At 42.2% G+C, this 12,331-nt stretch overlaps 1 protein-coding gene across 7 annotated transcripts in view; it reads right to left on the bottom strand.

Moving 5' to 3' along the window:
* Window positions 1-12,331, bottom strand: part of AMPH (amphiphysin) — a 250,199-nt gene that overhangs the window by 36,715 nt on the left and 201,153 nt on the right. For 4 of the 7 annotated variants that reach the window (XM_043588536.1, XM_043588534.1, XM_043588535.1 and 1 more), the window contains 4 exons: window positions 11,459-11,482; window positions 8,730-8,753; window positions 5,905-5,937; window positions 4-60 (listed from right to left, as the gene is read on the bottom strand). In XM_043588536.1, the coding sequence (XP_043444471.1) occupies window positions 4-60; window positions 5,905-5,937; window positions 8,730-8,753; window positions 11,459-11,482 (138 nt within the window). Of the gene's footprint in view, window positions 1-3; window positions 61-5,904; window positions 5,938-7,924; window positions 8,447-8,729; window positions 8,754-11,458; window positions 11,483-12,331 lie in introns of all 7 variants that reach the window. The other 3 variants (XM_043588531.1, XM_043588533.1, XM_043588532.1) reach the window with 1 other exon arrangement.

The following is a 12,331-nucleotide window of genomic DNA, read 5'->3' as shown; positions in this document are numbered from 1 at the left end:
TACCAAGTTACAGATCATGCTCTGGTCTGTCTGCATGGTGAACAATGAAGTGTCCTGGGGCTGAAATTGGGGAGAAAATAAAAGATGAAAAATTATGAAGGTTCCACCTAACTTGCTAAAAAAAAAAAAAAGACAAAGATATCATTTAAATTAGCTTCCATCAATTGTATCCATAAACATATTATAAAGTTTTTTAACAGTCTCCTTTTATTTTAAATCAGAAGAGCAGGTAATGCGAAAGTAATTTTAACAGTAGATGTTCTAAACATAGATGTCATAAATGTAGGTTAGCATGATACTATATAATAATATAGAATCATTTAAAAGCGGGCAGTGATTTCAGGGACATTTCTGTTCTGCAGCTTATCTTCTGGACATCTACACTGAATTAGAATTTAACAACTCGAAGGGGCGCTCGGGTGGCTCAGTCAGTTGAGTATCCAACTTCAACTCAGGTCATGATCTAGCCACACACCGGGCTCGCTGCTGTCAGCACCGAAGTTTTCAGCGCAGAGTCTGTCCCCCTCTCTCTCTGACCCTCCCCCGCTCATGCTCTCTCTCTTAAAAATAAATAAAACACTAAAAAAGGAGGGAAAAAAAAGAGTTCAGTCACTCTAAGCTATATGTTCACACTTTTTTAAATGTTGGAAATTCAATCTTACACTGTTACCTAAGTATGACCTCTATGGGCTAATACTGAACCAAAACTTAAACGTTTCATACCATGTATTCATTGACCTAAAAAATCAAGCTGGAATAAATCTAAGGGAACAGTGATCTCTAAGACAATATTCACCTCTCCTTATGCTGGTAGCCAGGTTTATAACCAGCAGATGGAAGACTGGAAAAGTCTTTCCTGGTTAATCCGACCAGTTGAAGACAAAAAAAAAGTACCTACAGAAAAGGTTCCCAACAGAAAAGCTGAGACAGTGACACTTGGTTAAAGATGTCGAATCGAGGCAGTTACCTCTGTTACCTCCAGAATGCAAATTAAACCATAAAGGGAATTTCATAAAGCAAATTTAAAAAGGCATAAATCCCTGAGCATAAAAAGCATGAGAAGAAAGATAAGAGCAACAAAATTTTGAAACTGGAAAGCAGACAAATGGACAAGTAAGTTGGCAGACCCAGAAAAAATCTGTATCCTAAGGTGACGTAAGAAATGCCAAAAAAGCAACCTGGTTTATTACTCAGAATTCCTAAAGGATCAAGAATTAGAGACACGGGGCAGGGGAGGGGGGCACCTGGGTGGCTCAGTCAGTTAAGCCTCCGACTTCGGCTCAGGTCAAGATCTCTCATTTCATGACATTTCGTGGGGCTCTGTGCTGACAGCTCAGAGCCTGGAGCCTGATTTGGATTCTGTATCTCCTTCTCCCTCTGTCCCTCCCCATTCTTGCTCTGTCTGTCTGTCTGCCTATCTCTCTCTCTCAGAAATAAATGAACATTAAAATTTTTTTTTACAAAAGATTTAGAAATGTGGGTACCAAGGGAAATAGAAGCTGGGTGGTGCTAAAGGTGGGGAGCTGGCTGGAAGTCTACTAAAAAGTGACTGGACCTCAAGATCCTTTCATCGATCTGCAAACCAAGTGATATCCTTCACTCCAATACAAGACTTGACATTTTTGCAGAGGCTGAAACAGAGGGTCTCTGGACTAGGGAACACACAGACATCTTAGGAATAATAAATACTGAGAGTGGGGACTCCACTCCCCACCCCAACTTCTTTCCCAGTCACCTCCCATTATACCCGCCAGACATGAGACAGAGAGCTGGAAGTTTAACCAGCCCAAGAAAAATAAATGCCTGAATAATTTCACATCAGGGGCTCCTCAACAGGAAAAATGAGCCAGAAAGTTCCAGAACAACACCTATAGTCAGAGAACTCTACCTACCGGTACAAGTTCCCTGACAGCTTTTTACTATCTCACTCTTAAATGGGAGTAGATAGCCAAGATCACCAGATATTTAGGAAAAGTCTCACATATTAAAGGAAAAAACTGAATAGTTAAAAAAAAAGCAAATGGAAGAAATAAAGACTTTGCAGGTGGGAAAAAAACCTTCAAAAACGATCATGTTTATTAATAGTTTCAGAGATATAATAGAAGTGTATTCATGACATAAGAGGATGATGCTATTAAAAAGTAAATATTCAGTAAATGAAAGAGTTCTTGGAAATTTAAAAAAAGAGTAAAAAAAACTTGTTAAAAGAACTGGAAAGAAGAGAAAGATGATCAAGAAAAAGAAACAGCAAGGAAAACAATGATTAGAAGACTAGGTGAGGAACATATGGAAAAGAGAATACGACAGAATGAGAGAACAACCAAAACAGAAGAGAAACCATGAGGAAGGTAAAAAAAATCTCCAATTAAAAACAGACATAGATTTTTAGATTAATAGGGCCTTAGTACAATGCATGAAAATAGACTGAGACCACAGAATATCACTGTAAAATTTCAGAAAAGTGGGGTAAAAAAGAGATGCTACAAACTTCCAGAGAGAAAGAGTGGTATCGAAGGGGGCAGAAAGAGAAAGAAAGAAGGAGAGAGAGAGAGAGAGAGAGAGAGAGAGAGAGAGAGAGAGAGAGAGAGGAGTTTTCTTAAAAATACCAAAACTCAAAATAACAATATAATGATTCAACACTTCCAGACATCACCCCCCCACTCCCCGGCTCTCACCACAAACAGGTGCACTCCTTAATTCCCATCACCTGTTGTCCCCATCCCCCTGCCCACCTCCCCTCTGGTAAGGACCAGTGCGTTCTCTACAGTTAAGAGTCTGATTCTTGGTTTGTCTTTCTCTTTCTCTTTTTTAATTCTTTTGCTCATTTGTTTTAGTTCTTAAATTCCACATATGAGGGAAATCATATGGTATCTGTCTTTCTCTGGCCGCCTTATTTCACTTTTGCAAATGGCCAAGATTTCATTCCTTTTTATGGCTCGGAAATATCCCATTGTAAATACACAGACCACCTCTATGTGTTCACATGAAACTAACATAAGACTGTATGTTTACTAAATTGGAATTAAAATAAAACCTAGGACTAATATCAATCATTTCCCAATAGTTTTTAATGGTTCAGTCTCTACACAAATACAAATTGCCTGCAAATTGAAATTAAAGTTCTGATATAAGCTACAGAATTTCTAGTAGTAGATGAAAATGATGTTGGCGAACTATTCTATTACAGTATTACACAATTAATGGTGATGCCCAATTAAAGACCAGCCAATACATGAAGAACGGGTCAATACAAGGAGAACAACATAATAGATACTTGGAAGGAGAATACCATTTAAATAACTATTCAACACTTGATCTTAGGCAAAAGGTTGAGAAGCTATAAATAACTAAGATTAAGAAAGGCCCCTAGGTGGGGCACCTGGGGGTCTCAGTTGGTTAGGCAACCGACTTCGGCTCAGGTCGTGATCTAGAAGTTTGTGAGTTCCAGCCTCGCATTGGGCTCTGTGCTGACAGCTCAGAGCCTGGAGCCTGCTTCAGATTCTGTGTCTCCCCCTGTCTCTGCCCCCTCCCCTGCTCACACTCTGTGTCTCTCTGCCTCTCAATAATAAACATCAAAAAAAAAATTATAAAAAAGAAAGGCCCCTGGGAAAACTGACAAAATCCTCAAATATTAATTAAAAATTTATTTTTTTAATTTTTAAAGAATATTTATTTTTGAGAGAGAGCAAGCGAATGAGCAGGGGAGGGGCAGAGAGAGAGGGAGACACAGAATCTGAAGGAGGCTCCAGGCTCTGTCAGCACAGAGTCCGATGCAGGGCTCAAACTCAAGAGCCATGCGATCATCACCTGAACCCAAGTAGGACACTTAACCCGACTAAGCCACCCAGGAGCCCCTCAAAATCTATTCTTGAGGGAAATAAAAAGACTCTATGATCTCGCTATAAAAGTCAAACATGAAGTAAAGTTTCTGTTTGTGAAATAGTTCTGTCAGAAAATTGTTTATTCTAAAAATTAGCATGGAGTTGTCATGATAATTTTACTAAATCTAAGATAAATTTTTTTTTAAATTTTTTTTTCTCAACGTTTTTATTTATTTTTGGGACAGAGAGAGACAGAGCATGAACGGGGGAGAGGCAGAGAGAGAGGGAGACACAGAATCGGAAACAGGCTCCAGGCTCCGAGCCATCAGCCCAGAGCCCGACGCGGGGCTCGAACTCACGGACCGCGAGATCGTGACCTGGCTGAAGTCGGACACTTAACCGACTGCGCCACCCAGGCGCCCCGATAAATTTTTTTTTAAAAAGAATCAAAACAACAGTCTCTCAGTGTCAATACTAGGAGGTAGAGAAAATGGAGGAATGACTTCAAAATTCTAAGGGAAAATATTATATCCTAATGAAATATCCAATCTTACAGACCATTTTGTACATAGATACAGACATTTTCAGATGTATAAGGTTACCAATACATATTTCTCATGCATACTTTTCTTAGAAAGCCTACTGGAGGATGTGCTTTAATTTGTGGATGAGGACATGTTCTAGTATGTGGGATTAAACCACAAAGGAGGCATACTGGTGTCCAGAAAGAGAGACCTGACATAAGAAAGAGGTGAAGGCCAGTCCCAGGTCAGACATACCAGAAGAGCCTGGGGAACAGCTGGGGCAGCAGGTGTAGCCAGAGAGAACCCAGTTCAGACGGAGCAGTCCAGAAAGAGAGACGAGCAAATTCTTCAGGAAGATGAAACTGACTGAATGCTTAATGTTTGCCAACAAAAAAGGAGGGGAGATTCACAGAACTACAGAGTATGGGACTGAATTAGTGAGATGTACCTAAAAAACTAAGCAAACGAACCAACAAGCAAACAAGTCAGAGCCTGCAATTATTTCCTCAAAGGAGAACAAAAGGTTGGCATAAAAGTAAATGGAAACTTCATGGCTGGGGCGCTGACAGCATTTGTATCATCGTACTATTACTATTACCAGAGATTGGCTGGATGGCTTTGGTGGGACTATAGCAGGGAGAGGGCAGGAAGGAGAAGGAGGGGTGAGCCATGGGGGCGGGGGGTTATCTGCAGGCATGTTAAGTCCGCACCTTCCAGAGAGGAGTCGATAGATAACAGAAGATAGATAATGATTTAGGAACCACAAAGTAGCATTATAAGAAAGTTACGTGCACACGTGTGGCTGAGATCAGAGAACCTGGTAAAAGGAGTTGAAGTATTTACCTCTAAGAAATCATCAGAAATAGAGGAGGTGTGGATGGTCTGAACTTTCTATATAAAACACTATTATACAATTTTGTTGCTCTTTAAATGACGTGCATTTATAACTGCTAAGCACACAAATTCAAAAAAAAAAAGGGAGAGAGAGAAATGAGTAACAATTCTCCTGACCTGACCTTTTAAAGAGTTTCAGGCAGACGGAAGAGATGCATTATCATCTCCCTTAGTGTTTGTGTGTACCTGCATTCGGATGTGGGTCTGAGTGGAACTTTCTCATTTCACAGATAAGGCTGTGTATGATTCTGCGTAAGGAGGCTCCTAAAAACCATTTCTATTTTCTGAAGACCCATCCCATTAGTTCAAAACAATCCTCTCTCTTCTTTTCCGATAGCTGAATCTAGTGGATCTCTCGGATCAGGACAACCTCTTTCTAGTAGAGGAATCAGCGTAATTCCGTGGTTGGCTAACAATGTCAGTAGCTAGGACAGTCAGGAGGTACTTAGTATGTGCTGGGCTACCGGGCAAAGTGTGCTGGTTGCGTATTTCATGGACTCTTCACCACAACCCTACGATATTGCCACCATTGCTGCTTCCGTTACCAAACTTGCAAGTGACAGGGTCAAGTACTGCCCCGACGCGCTTAAACGTTATGTTACTCAAGTGACACCAAGGCCACTCATTCTCAACAGATGGGTTGTGCAAGCAAACCGATCTCTTACCTGGGTGAATCCATTAAATGTACCACCGGAAGCCTAAACAGAAAGGGAAATCAAAGTACGTTACTTTGTACCAGTTTTGTGAGATCAGCAAATGTCCGTCAGACAAGTTGGAAAGTAAAGACCAGCACACGTTTTAAAATAATACAAAAGGCTGCTGTGCACGAGAGTGTTTAGGAAATGCAAAAGGCCAAAGTGTATTATTTTAAATAGGCTGACCAAAAAAAAAAAAAAAAAAAAAAAAAAAAAAAAAAAAATCGTTCTTACAATTATTGCTGGTGTATGGCTCAGTGTTAAGCAAAGCCCACTTTCTCAGTAATGAGAAGATGATTCCAGAGGAAAGTCAGTGAGCTTCTTTTTTAGGCCACTGATAGAATCCATCTGCATTCTTAGGACTTCTCTAAGACATCATTTGAATGAATGGCTTTTGGGAGATTCTATAGTTTCTGGGGGCCCTGGGTGGAAACACTGCATGTGTCTTACTGGAGTAGAATCATTTTAGGAATAGTAAATTAGTCTGTTCTACATATTTGTAGCAGTTGAACAGTAAAAAGGAAAGCGGAATAAACACAATAAACGGGATGGTACATAGACTCATTAGTTCCCAACACAACCATTCTGCTTTTTGTAATTTTTTTTTTTTTTTGGTCAACCTATTTGTGTTTGGTTTGCACAGATTTCAAGGAGATGAGGCAGGCGTCAGAGAAGACAGTGATGGAGAATGAAATAGGTGGGAAACATTAGGAAAAACAGAACCTACAGAAGTCTTTGGCTAGTCTATACTACATACGAGGGTAAGTACCTCTTCTTTATCAGGCTCTATTTCTTGGTACAACAATCCATATCTCTGGTTAGCAATTTCATCTTCGGATAAATCTGAGTTGCTGAGGTCACTGTCTTGGGGACTAGCGGGACTGTCGGTGCTAGCATTGCGGGAGGTTCCCAGAACCAACGGTCTAGCCGTGTCTCGCCTTTGTTCCCAGCACTTAGCAATGGCGTGTCCCCCCACGACATCTGCCGGTGAGTCCACCTCCAGCCCTCTCTTGCCTTCAATTGTATCTAAATGTTCCCAGGAATTATCTAAGCCTCCCACATCTCTGATAGGCCAGTGGTTAATGGAATCGAACCAATTGGCAAAGCCACTTGCTTGGCCATCTGGTATACCAGAGAATTCCAATATATCCATATTATTCACTGCTGAATCCAAGCGTGGCTGCCAGATTTGACCTGGATCTGTTGCCCAAGAGTCTGTTTTCACAATACTTGGTAAGTTAATGGTAGGACTACAGTTCCCAGTCACTGTACTTTCAGACCCCTCTATTAACGAGAACTCTGCCTTACGCAAACACCAATCTCTTCGGTTTGCATTAGCTCCCAGAGAATAATTAAGGTCTGTCCTAGACTGAGCTGCCACTTCATGGTTTACTGAGGAAACAACAGCGTGACGTTCATCCCTGCCAACCCCAGGAGTAGGTAACACAGCCTCCTGCTGAATTTCTTCTGCATCTGCACTGCCTCGTCCTGAGTGATGTATTACACCGTGGTTAGGAGGACCTATTGAATTTTTCCTTATGTCTCTTCTAGCTAAATCCCATCCCTCAGGACTGGCATTTTCAATATTAGATACAGAATCAGTCTGGAGACGCAGATTTAAGACATCTGCGTGACGGGCAGGGTTAGCTCCAGAGCCTTCTATAATTTCATGATTATTGATTACTACTGGACGCCCCTCATCTAGCCCTTGGTTTCGGTCACCAAATTCAGCGGCCGTAGCTACTCTTTCCAGGTCTTTTTCTAACACATCAGTTGTATCAGAATTCTTTGCACTGGTCTTTTCACTTTCCCGACAACTAGCTCTTAGATCGATGCTCACTTCCTCTTTACTGATTTCTAAGGTCTCCTGGTCTGGCTTTCCTGTTGTCTTAAGGAGATCTACTAGCCTGCTTCCTGCACTTTCCCGTGCTTTCTCTTCAAATTCCTCTGTACCTTCTAGGGCCTTGAGATCAATAGGTCCAGTGTCTACCTTTTCATATGTCTCCACACCTGCCCACAGAGAATCTTCGATCTTCTGTTTCTCTTCCTCTTCTTCTGACTGTTCAACATCTTCTGGACTTTCTTCGACCGGGCCACCAGTTTCTGTGGCTGCCATCTCTGAGTCAGATAAGTCATGAGGCCGCTCCATCTCCATATAAGCAGCTGTGGCAAATTCAGCCTCAGGCATGGGCTTTGGGTACAGCTGTTCACTTCCACCCGGAGGGGCTGGCCCCACGACAAGCTCGCCCTGGTCAGCTACAGTGTGCCAGTCAGCGGAAGGAAGCATTCCAGTGGACAATCTCATGTCCTGCTCTGCTTCAGAGAGACATGAAGAGTCTTCCTGAGACCCACCTTGGGTAATTTCCTGGCTGACACTCTCTGTACTAGCATCAGGGCCCCAAATAAATGCACCTAGGTCAATTTGAGATCTTTGAATTTCTTCGGCCAACCCACTGTCTGGAGTTTCCTCCATGATCAGGTTACACAGGGAAAGGCTTTTTGAAGAGTCAGTCTTTAGAGTATGCAGAATAGCAAAGGAAAAAAAAACAAACAAACATAAGATAAAATAGACCATGGCAAGATTTGATGAGAAATGCAAAGCTCTTCAGTAGGGTAGCGCCAGTTAAACAAAAGTAGAGAGTATTAAAATTAAAATTAAAATTAAATGGTTAAGGTTAAATCTGCAACTAGCAATGCCATGGAGGAAAAAAACAAGCTCATTCTAGATAATATCCACATATACAAGGCATATTAAATATAAAAAGAAATCCAGAATATCCTGGATATTTACCTACCGGCTGTACCAAATCAGTGCTTGTCTGCATGAGTAAAAAGAATAATAATAATCAGTAGTAATAATAATAATAAGGCAAAAGAAGAAAATTCCCTAGCGCCTTAACATCCCATGCTGTCCAGAGTCAACATTCTCCTGAAAGCTGTGGCTTTTACTGGTTTGAGATCAACTTTCATAATTTGTTTTGTGCTAGGGGTGAGTTTTGTTGCAATACTGTTTAAGATGACACAGTTGAAACCTGAAGAAAGCCTCTGTCATTTTCGAGTCGGCAAGGAGGCCTCGTGGCTATTACAGGACTTCTGCTTTAGCAGAACTCTGAACTGCGAAGTTTTCAAATAAAGAAGCAAACTCAAGAACACGAGAGTAAGATCAAGCTCTAGCACCCACAAGAGTACACGCATCACATGCTCGGTCACAGTACCAGAACAGATCTTCCCCCAAACTGGGTTCTGCCTCTGAGGCAGGGGGAAGATGGTCTGGTACTAACTGCTCTGACTGCCTGGGCGATTGTCCTCATGTCCTCCCCGCCCCCACCCGCGAACTAGAAGCCTGGTCTGCACACAGACGACACTAAGGGATTGAGGGGAGCAAGGAACGCCAGCAATTATGGCCAGGGAGCTACTGTTCTGCAGTGTTGCCATCACCATCTTTCTTTTTTTTTTAATTTAAAAAAATTTTGAGAGAGAGAGAGCACGCACGCAAACAGGGGAGGGGCAGAGAGAGGAGGAGACACAGAATCCTAAGCAGGCTCCAGGCTCTGAGCTGCCAGCACAGAGCCCGACATGGGGCTCGAACTCACGAGCTGTGAGATCATGACCTGAGCTGAAGTCGGACACTCAACTGACTGAGCCTCCCAGGCACCCCGGTCATCACTACTTTTCTTAGCAGGTTTATCCTCTGAAATAATCAGTGCTCCCCCTAGATGATACCTTCACCCTCACCACACCCTTCCTGGCGAGGAAGGAAAAATGTATTATAACTCCAACTGAAGATGTGAAATACTGGAACAGTAAAACATGGGCACTGTCCTCTTGATCTTCAAGAAAATCACCATGGAGTTGTGGCTAGAATTCAAATGTCCTGAACGGCAGTGCACATATCCCTTTTTGTGATTACACGAGCAAAGCCAGCTCACTATAAAAGATGTTTTCAGTCAACATTTTTTAGCTCTTCTCTTGAGAGCTTTCCAGGATGCTTTAAGGATCCTAAGTAGGGCAGTATAAACCCGCTCCTGTGGAAGGGAAGGGGGCAGTCAACTTTCTGTCTTAGGGGAAGAGAGTAGCAATGTCACTTCAGAAGACTAGACCCATGAACACCAAGATCTAGCAAACTTTCCTACCGCTGTCTCACTAAAAAAGAAGAAAAACACACCAGGCGCCTGGGTGGCTCAGTCGGTTAGGGTGTCCGACTTCAGCTCAGGTCATGATCTCCCAGTTCAGAGTTCAAGCCCCACGTCAGGCTCTGTGCTGACAGCTCAGAGTCTGGAGCCTGCTTCAGATTCTTTGTTTCCCTCTCCCTCTCTCTTTCTCTCTGCCTCTCCCCTGCTCACACTTGTCTCTCTCTCTCTCTCAAAAATAAAGTTTAAAAACATAAAAAAGAAGAAAAACACGAAACCCAAGTTGAGCTCTGAAGACCATTTGACCAGAACTTTTCCAATATAGGGCAGACAAAGGCCTTATTCCTCAGGGATACCAGGCTTCATGTGAGTATGGCTACCCTCCTAATTCCCCGCCACCTTCCTAATTCCCCAGCACAGATGCCGCCACCACGAAGTTCCTTTTGTGTCTTTTTTCCCAACTCTAACTTCTGGAAGTGCCCCTCTTTGCCCATCAGATTAGCTGAATACATACCATTACCAGTAATAGCTACCTTTTATTGCTATGGACCAGATGTGGGGCTAAACACTATAAATATTAACTACTTGATCCTCACGTGGCCCTCTGAGGTAGGGGACATTGCCCTTATTTTAGCCAGGAGAAAAACTGAGGCCGAGAGAAATTCATAAGTCGCCCGAAGTCATATTGCTGTAAGAGGTAGAGTCTTGATTCAAATCCAGGGCCGTCTGGCTCTAAAGCCCAAGACCTTGTTGACGAAGCTTCATTATTACTGAAAATAATAGTGAGAAACTGGGTCCCGGTGCAGAGTAGCGTGTCCCTTACGTTTGCTCAGCCACATTTTCTTCTATTCTACTTAAAAGCAATAAAAAAGGTGCACGTCCTCAACCGCAACATTTCCTGTGGCCAATAACCACGGGAAGAAGCATAAAAAGGCATAACACCACAGATTCTTGCTTATCTAGGAGTCTGGAACAATGACACTCTTTTCCACGCCACTGTTTCTAGGTGCTGGTAATGCTTGGAACCACCAGGGAGCTGATTATGGTTCTAGGGGGCTACATTATCATTAAAAAATGTCTAGGTCTTCAGGGCCCCTGGGGGGCTCAGTTGGTTGAATGTCTGATTCTTGATTTGGGTTCAGGTCATGATCTCAGGCTTCGTGAGACGGAGCCCCACGTCGGCTCTGCACGGACAGTGTGGAGCCTGCTTGGGATTCTCTCTCCTCTTCGCTACCCCTCTCCTGCTTGTGTTCTCCCTCTCTCTCTCAAAATAAAAAAATAAACTTAAAAAAATGTTAGGTCTTCTTCTCATCACAGATTAATTAAAATATAATAAGGTTTCCAAATTTCTAGGGCTCCAGGTACATCAAAATGTGAGTTCTCCGTACTCTTACCGTCCATAGGTCCCAGGGCAATGTCTGAAAGCAAACAAACAACAATATGGTTAGCATACAAATCCCAAGCATGTAAAAAAATACTGACGTGATGGAAGTTCTGAAAATAAAACATTTTTGAAATATTTAGTACAGCATTGTTCAACAGAACTTGCTTTGGTGATGACAGTGTTCCGTATCTGCGCTGTCCAAGGTGGTAGCCACCAGTCACAGGTACTATTAAGCGCTTGAGAGGTGCTAGTGTAAGAGAACCAAAATTTAAAATTTATATACTTTGATTGTACTTAAATTGGAATAGTCAAATGTGCCTTGTGGCTACTACAATAAACCACAGGAGACCAGTCAATCTGCTTTTCACTTTAGGAGTAAAAACTGTATCTGAAACATGATGAATGTGTTTACTTCACACACACACACACACACACACACACACACACACACTTAAAATGAAGTACAAGGTGTCCAGATTTTAGTTTCTCACATCTTTGAGGAAATACAGATCTAATCATTGCTACTGCTTCCTCTCCCCCCACCCTCCAAATTCGAGAGGATGAATTATGACCAGTTTGATGGTCAATGAACCCCAGAAAGGTAGTTCTTCAATATGCTGAATTAGATGATAACACAGCTCAATAAATAATCATGCAAATTAGCAGGGTGCCCGCTAAGACATAATGGATGAATATGCTTACTACTGGCATTTTAATTATAAAGCTCATTGATCCTGGGGAGCAAATCCAGATGGTTCAAGTGACTTCCGCCCATGTGTTTGGGAAAGTGAGGGAGACCACTCTCATCTCCTTTGTGATTGAGAATTGCTGCTAATGCCACACCCTCTTCTGCCTTTGTCTTTGTGACTAGAATCAGACCCGT

This window comes from Prionailurus bengalensis, chromosome A2 (genome assembly GCF_016509475.1).
Source record: "Prionailurus bengalensis isolate Pbe53 chromosome A2, Fcat_Pben_1.1_paternal_pri, whole genome shotgun sequence".
Lineage (NCBI taxonomy): Eukaryota > Metazoa > Chordata > Mammalia > Carnivora > Felidae > Prionailurus > Prionailurus bengalensis.
Note: the sequence above shows the minus strand (reverse complement) of the source record. Positions and strands in the feature narration are given on the sequence as shown.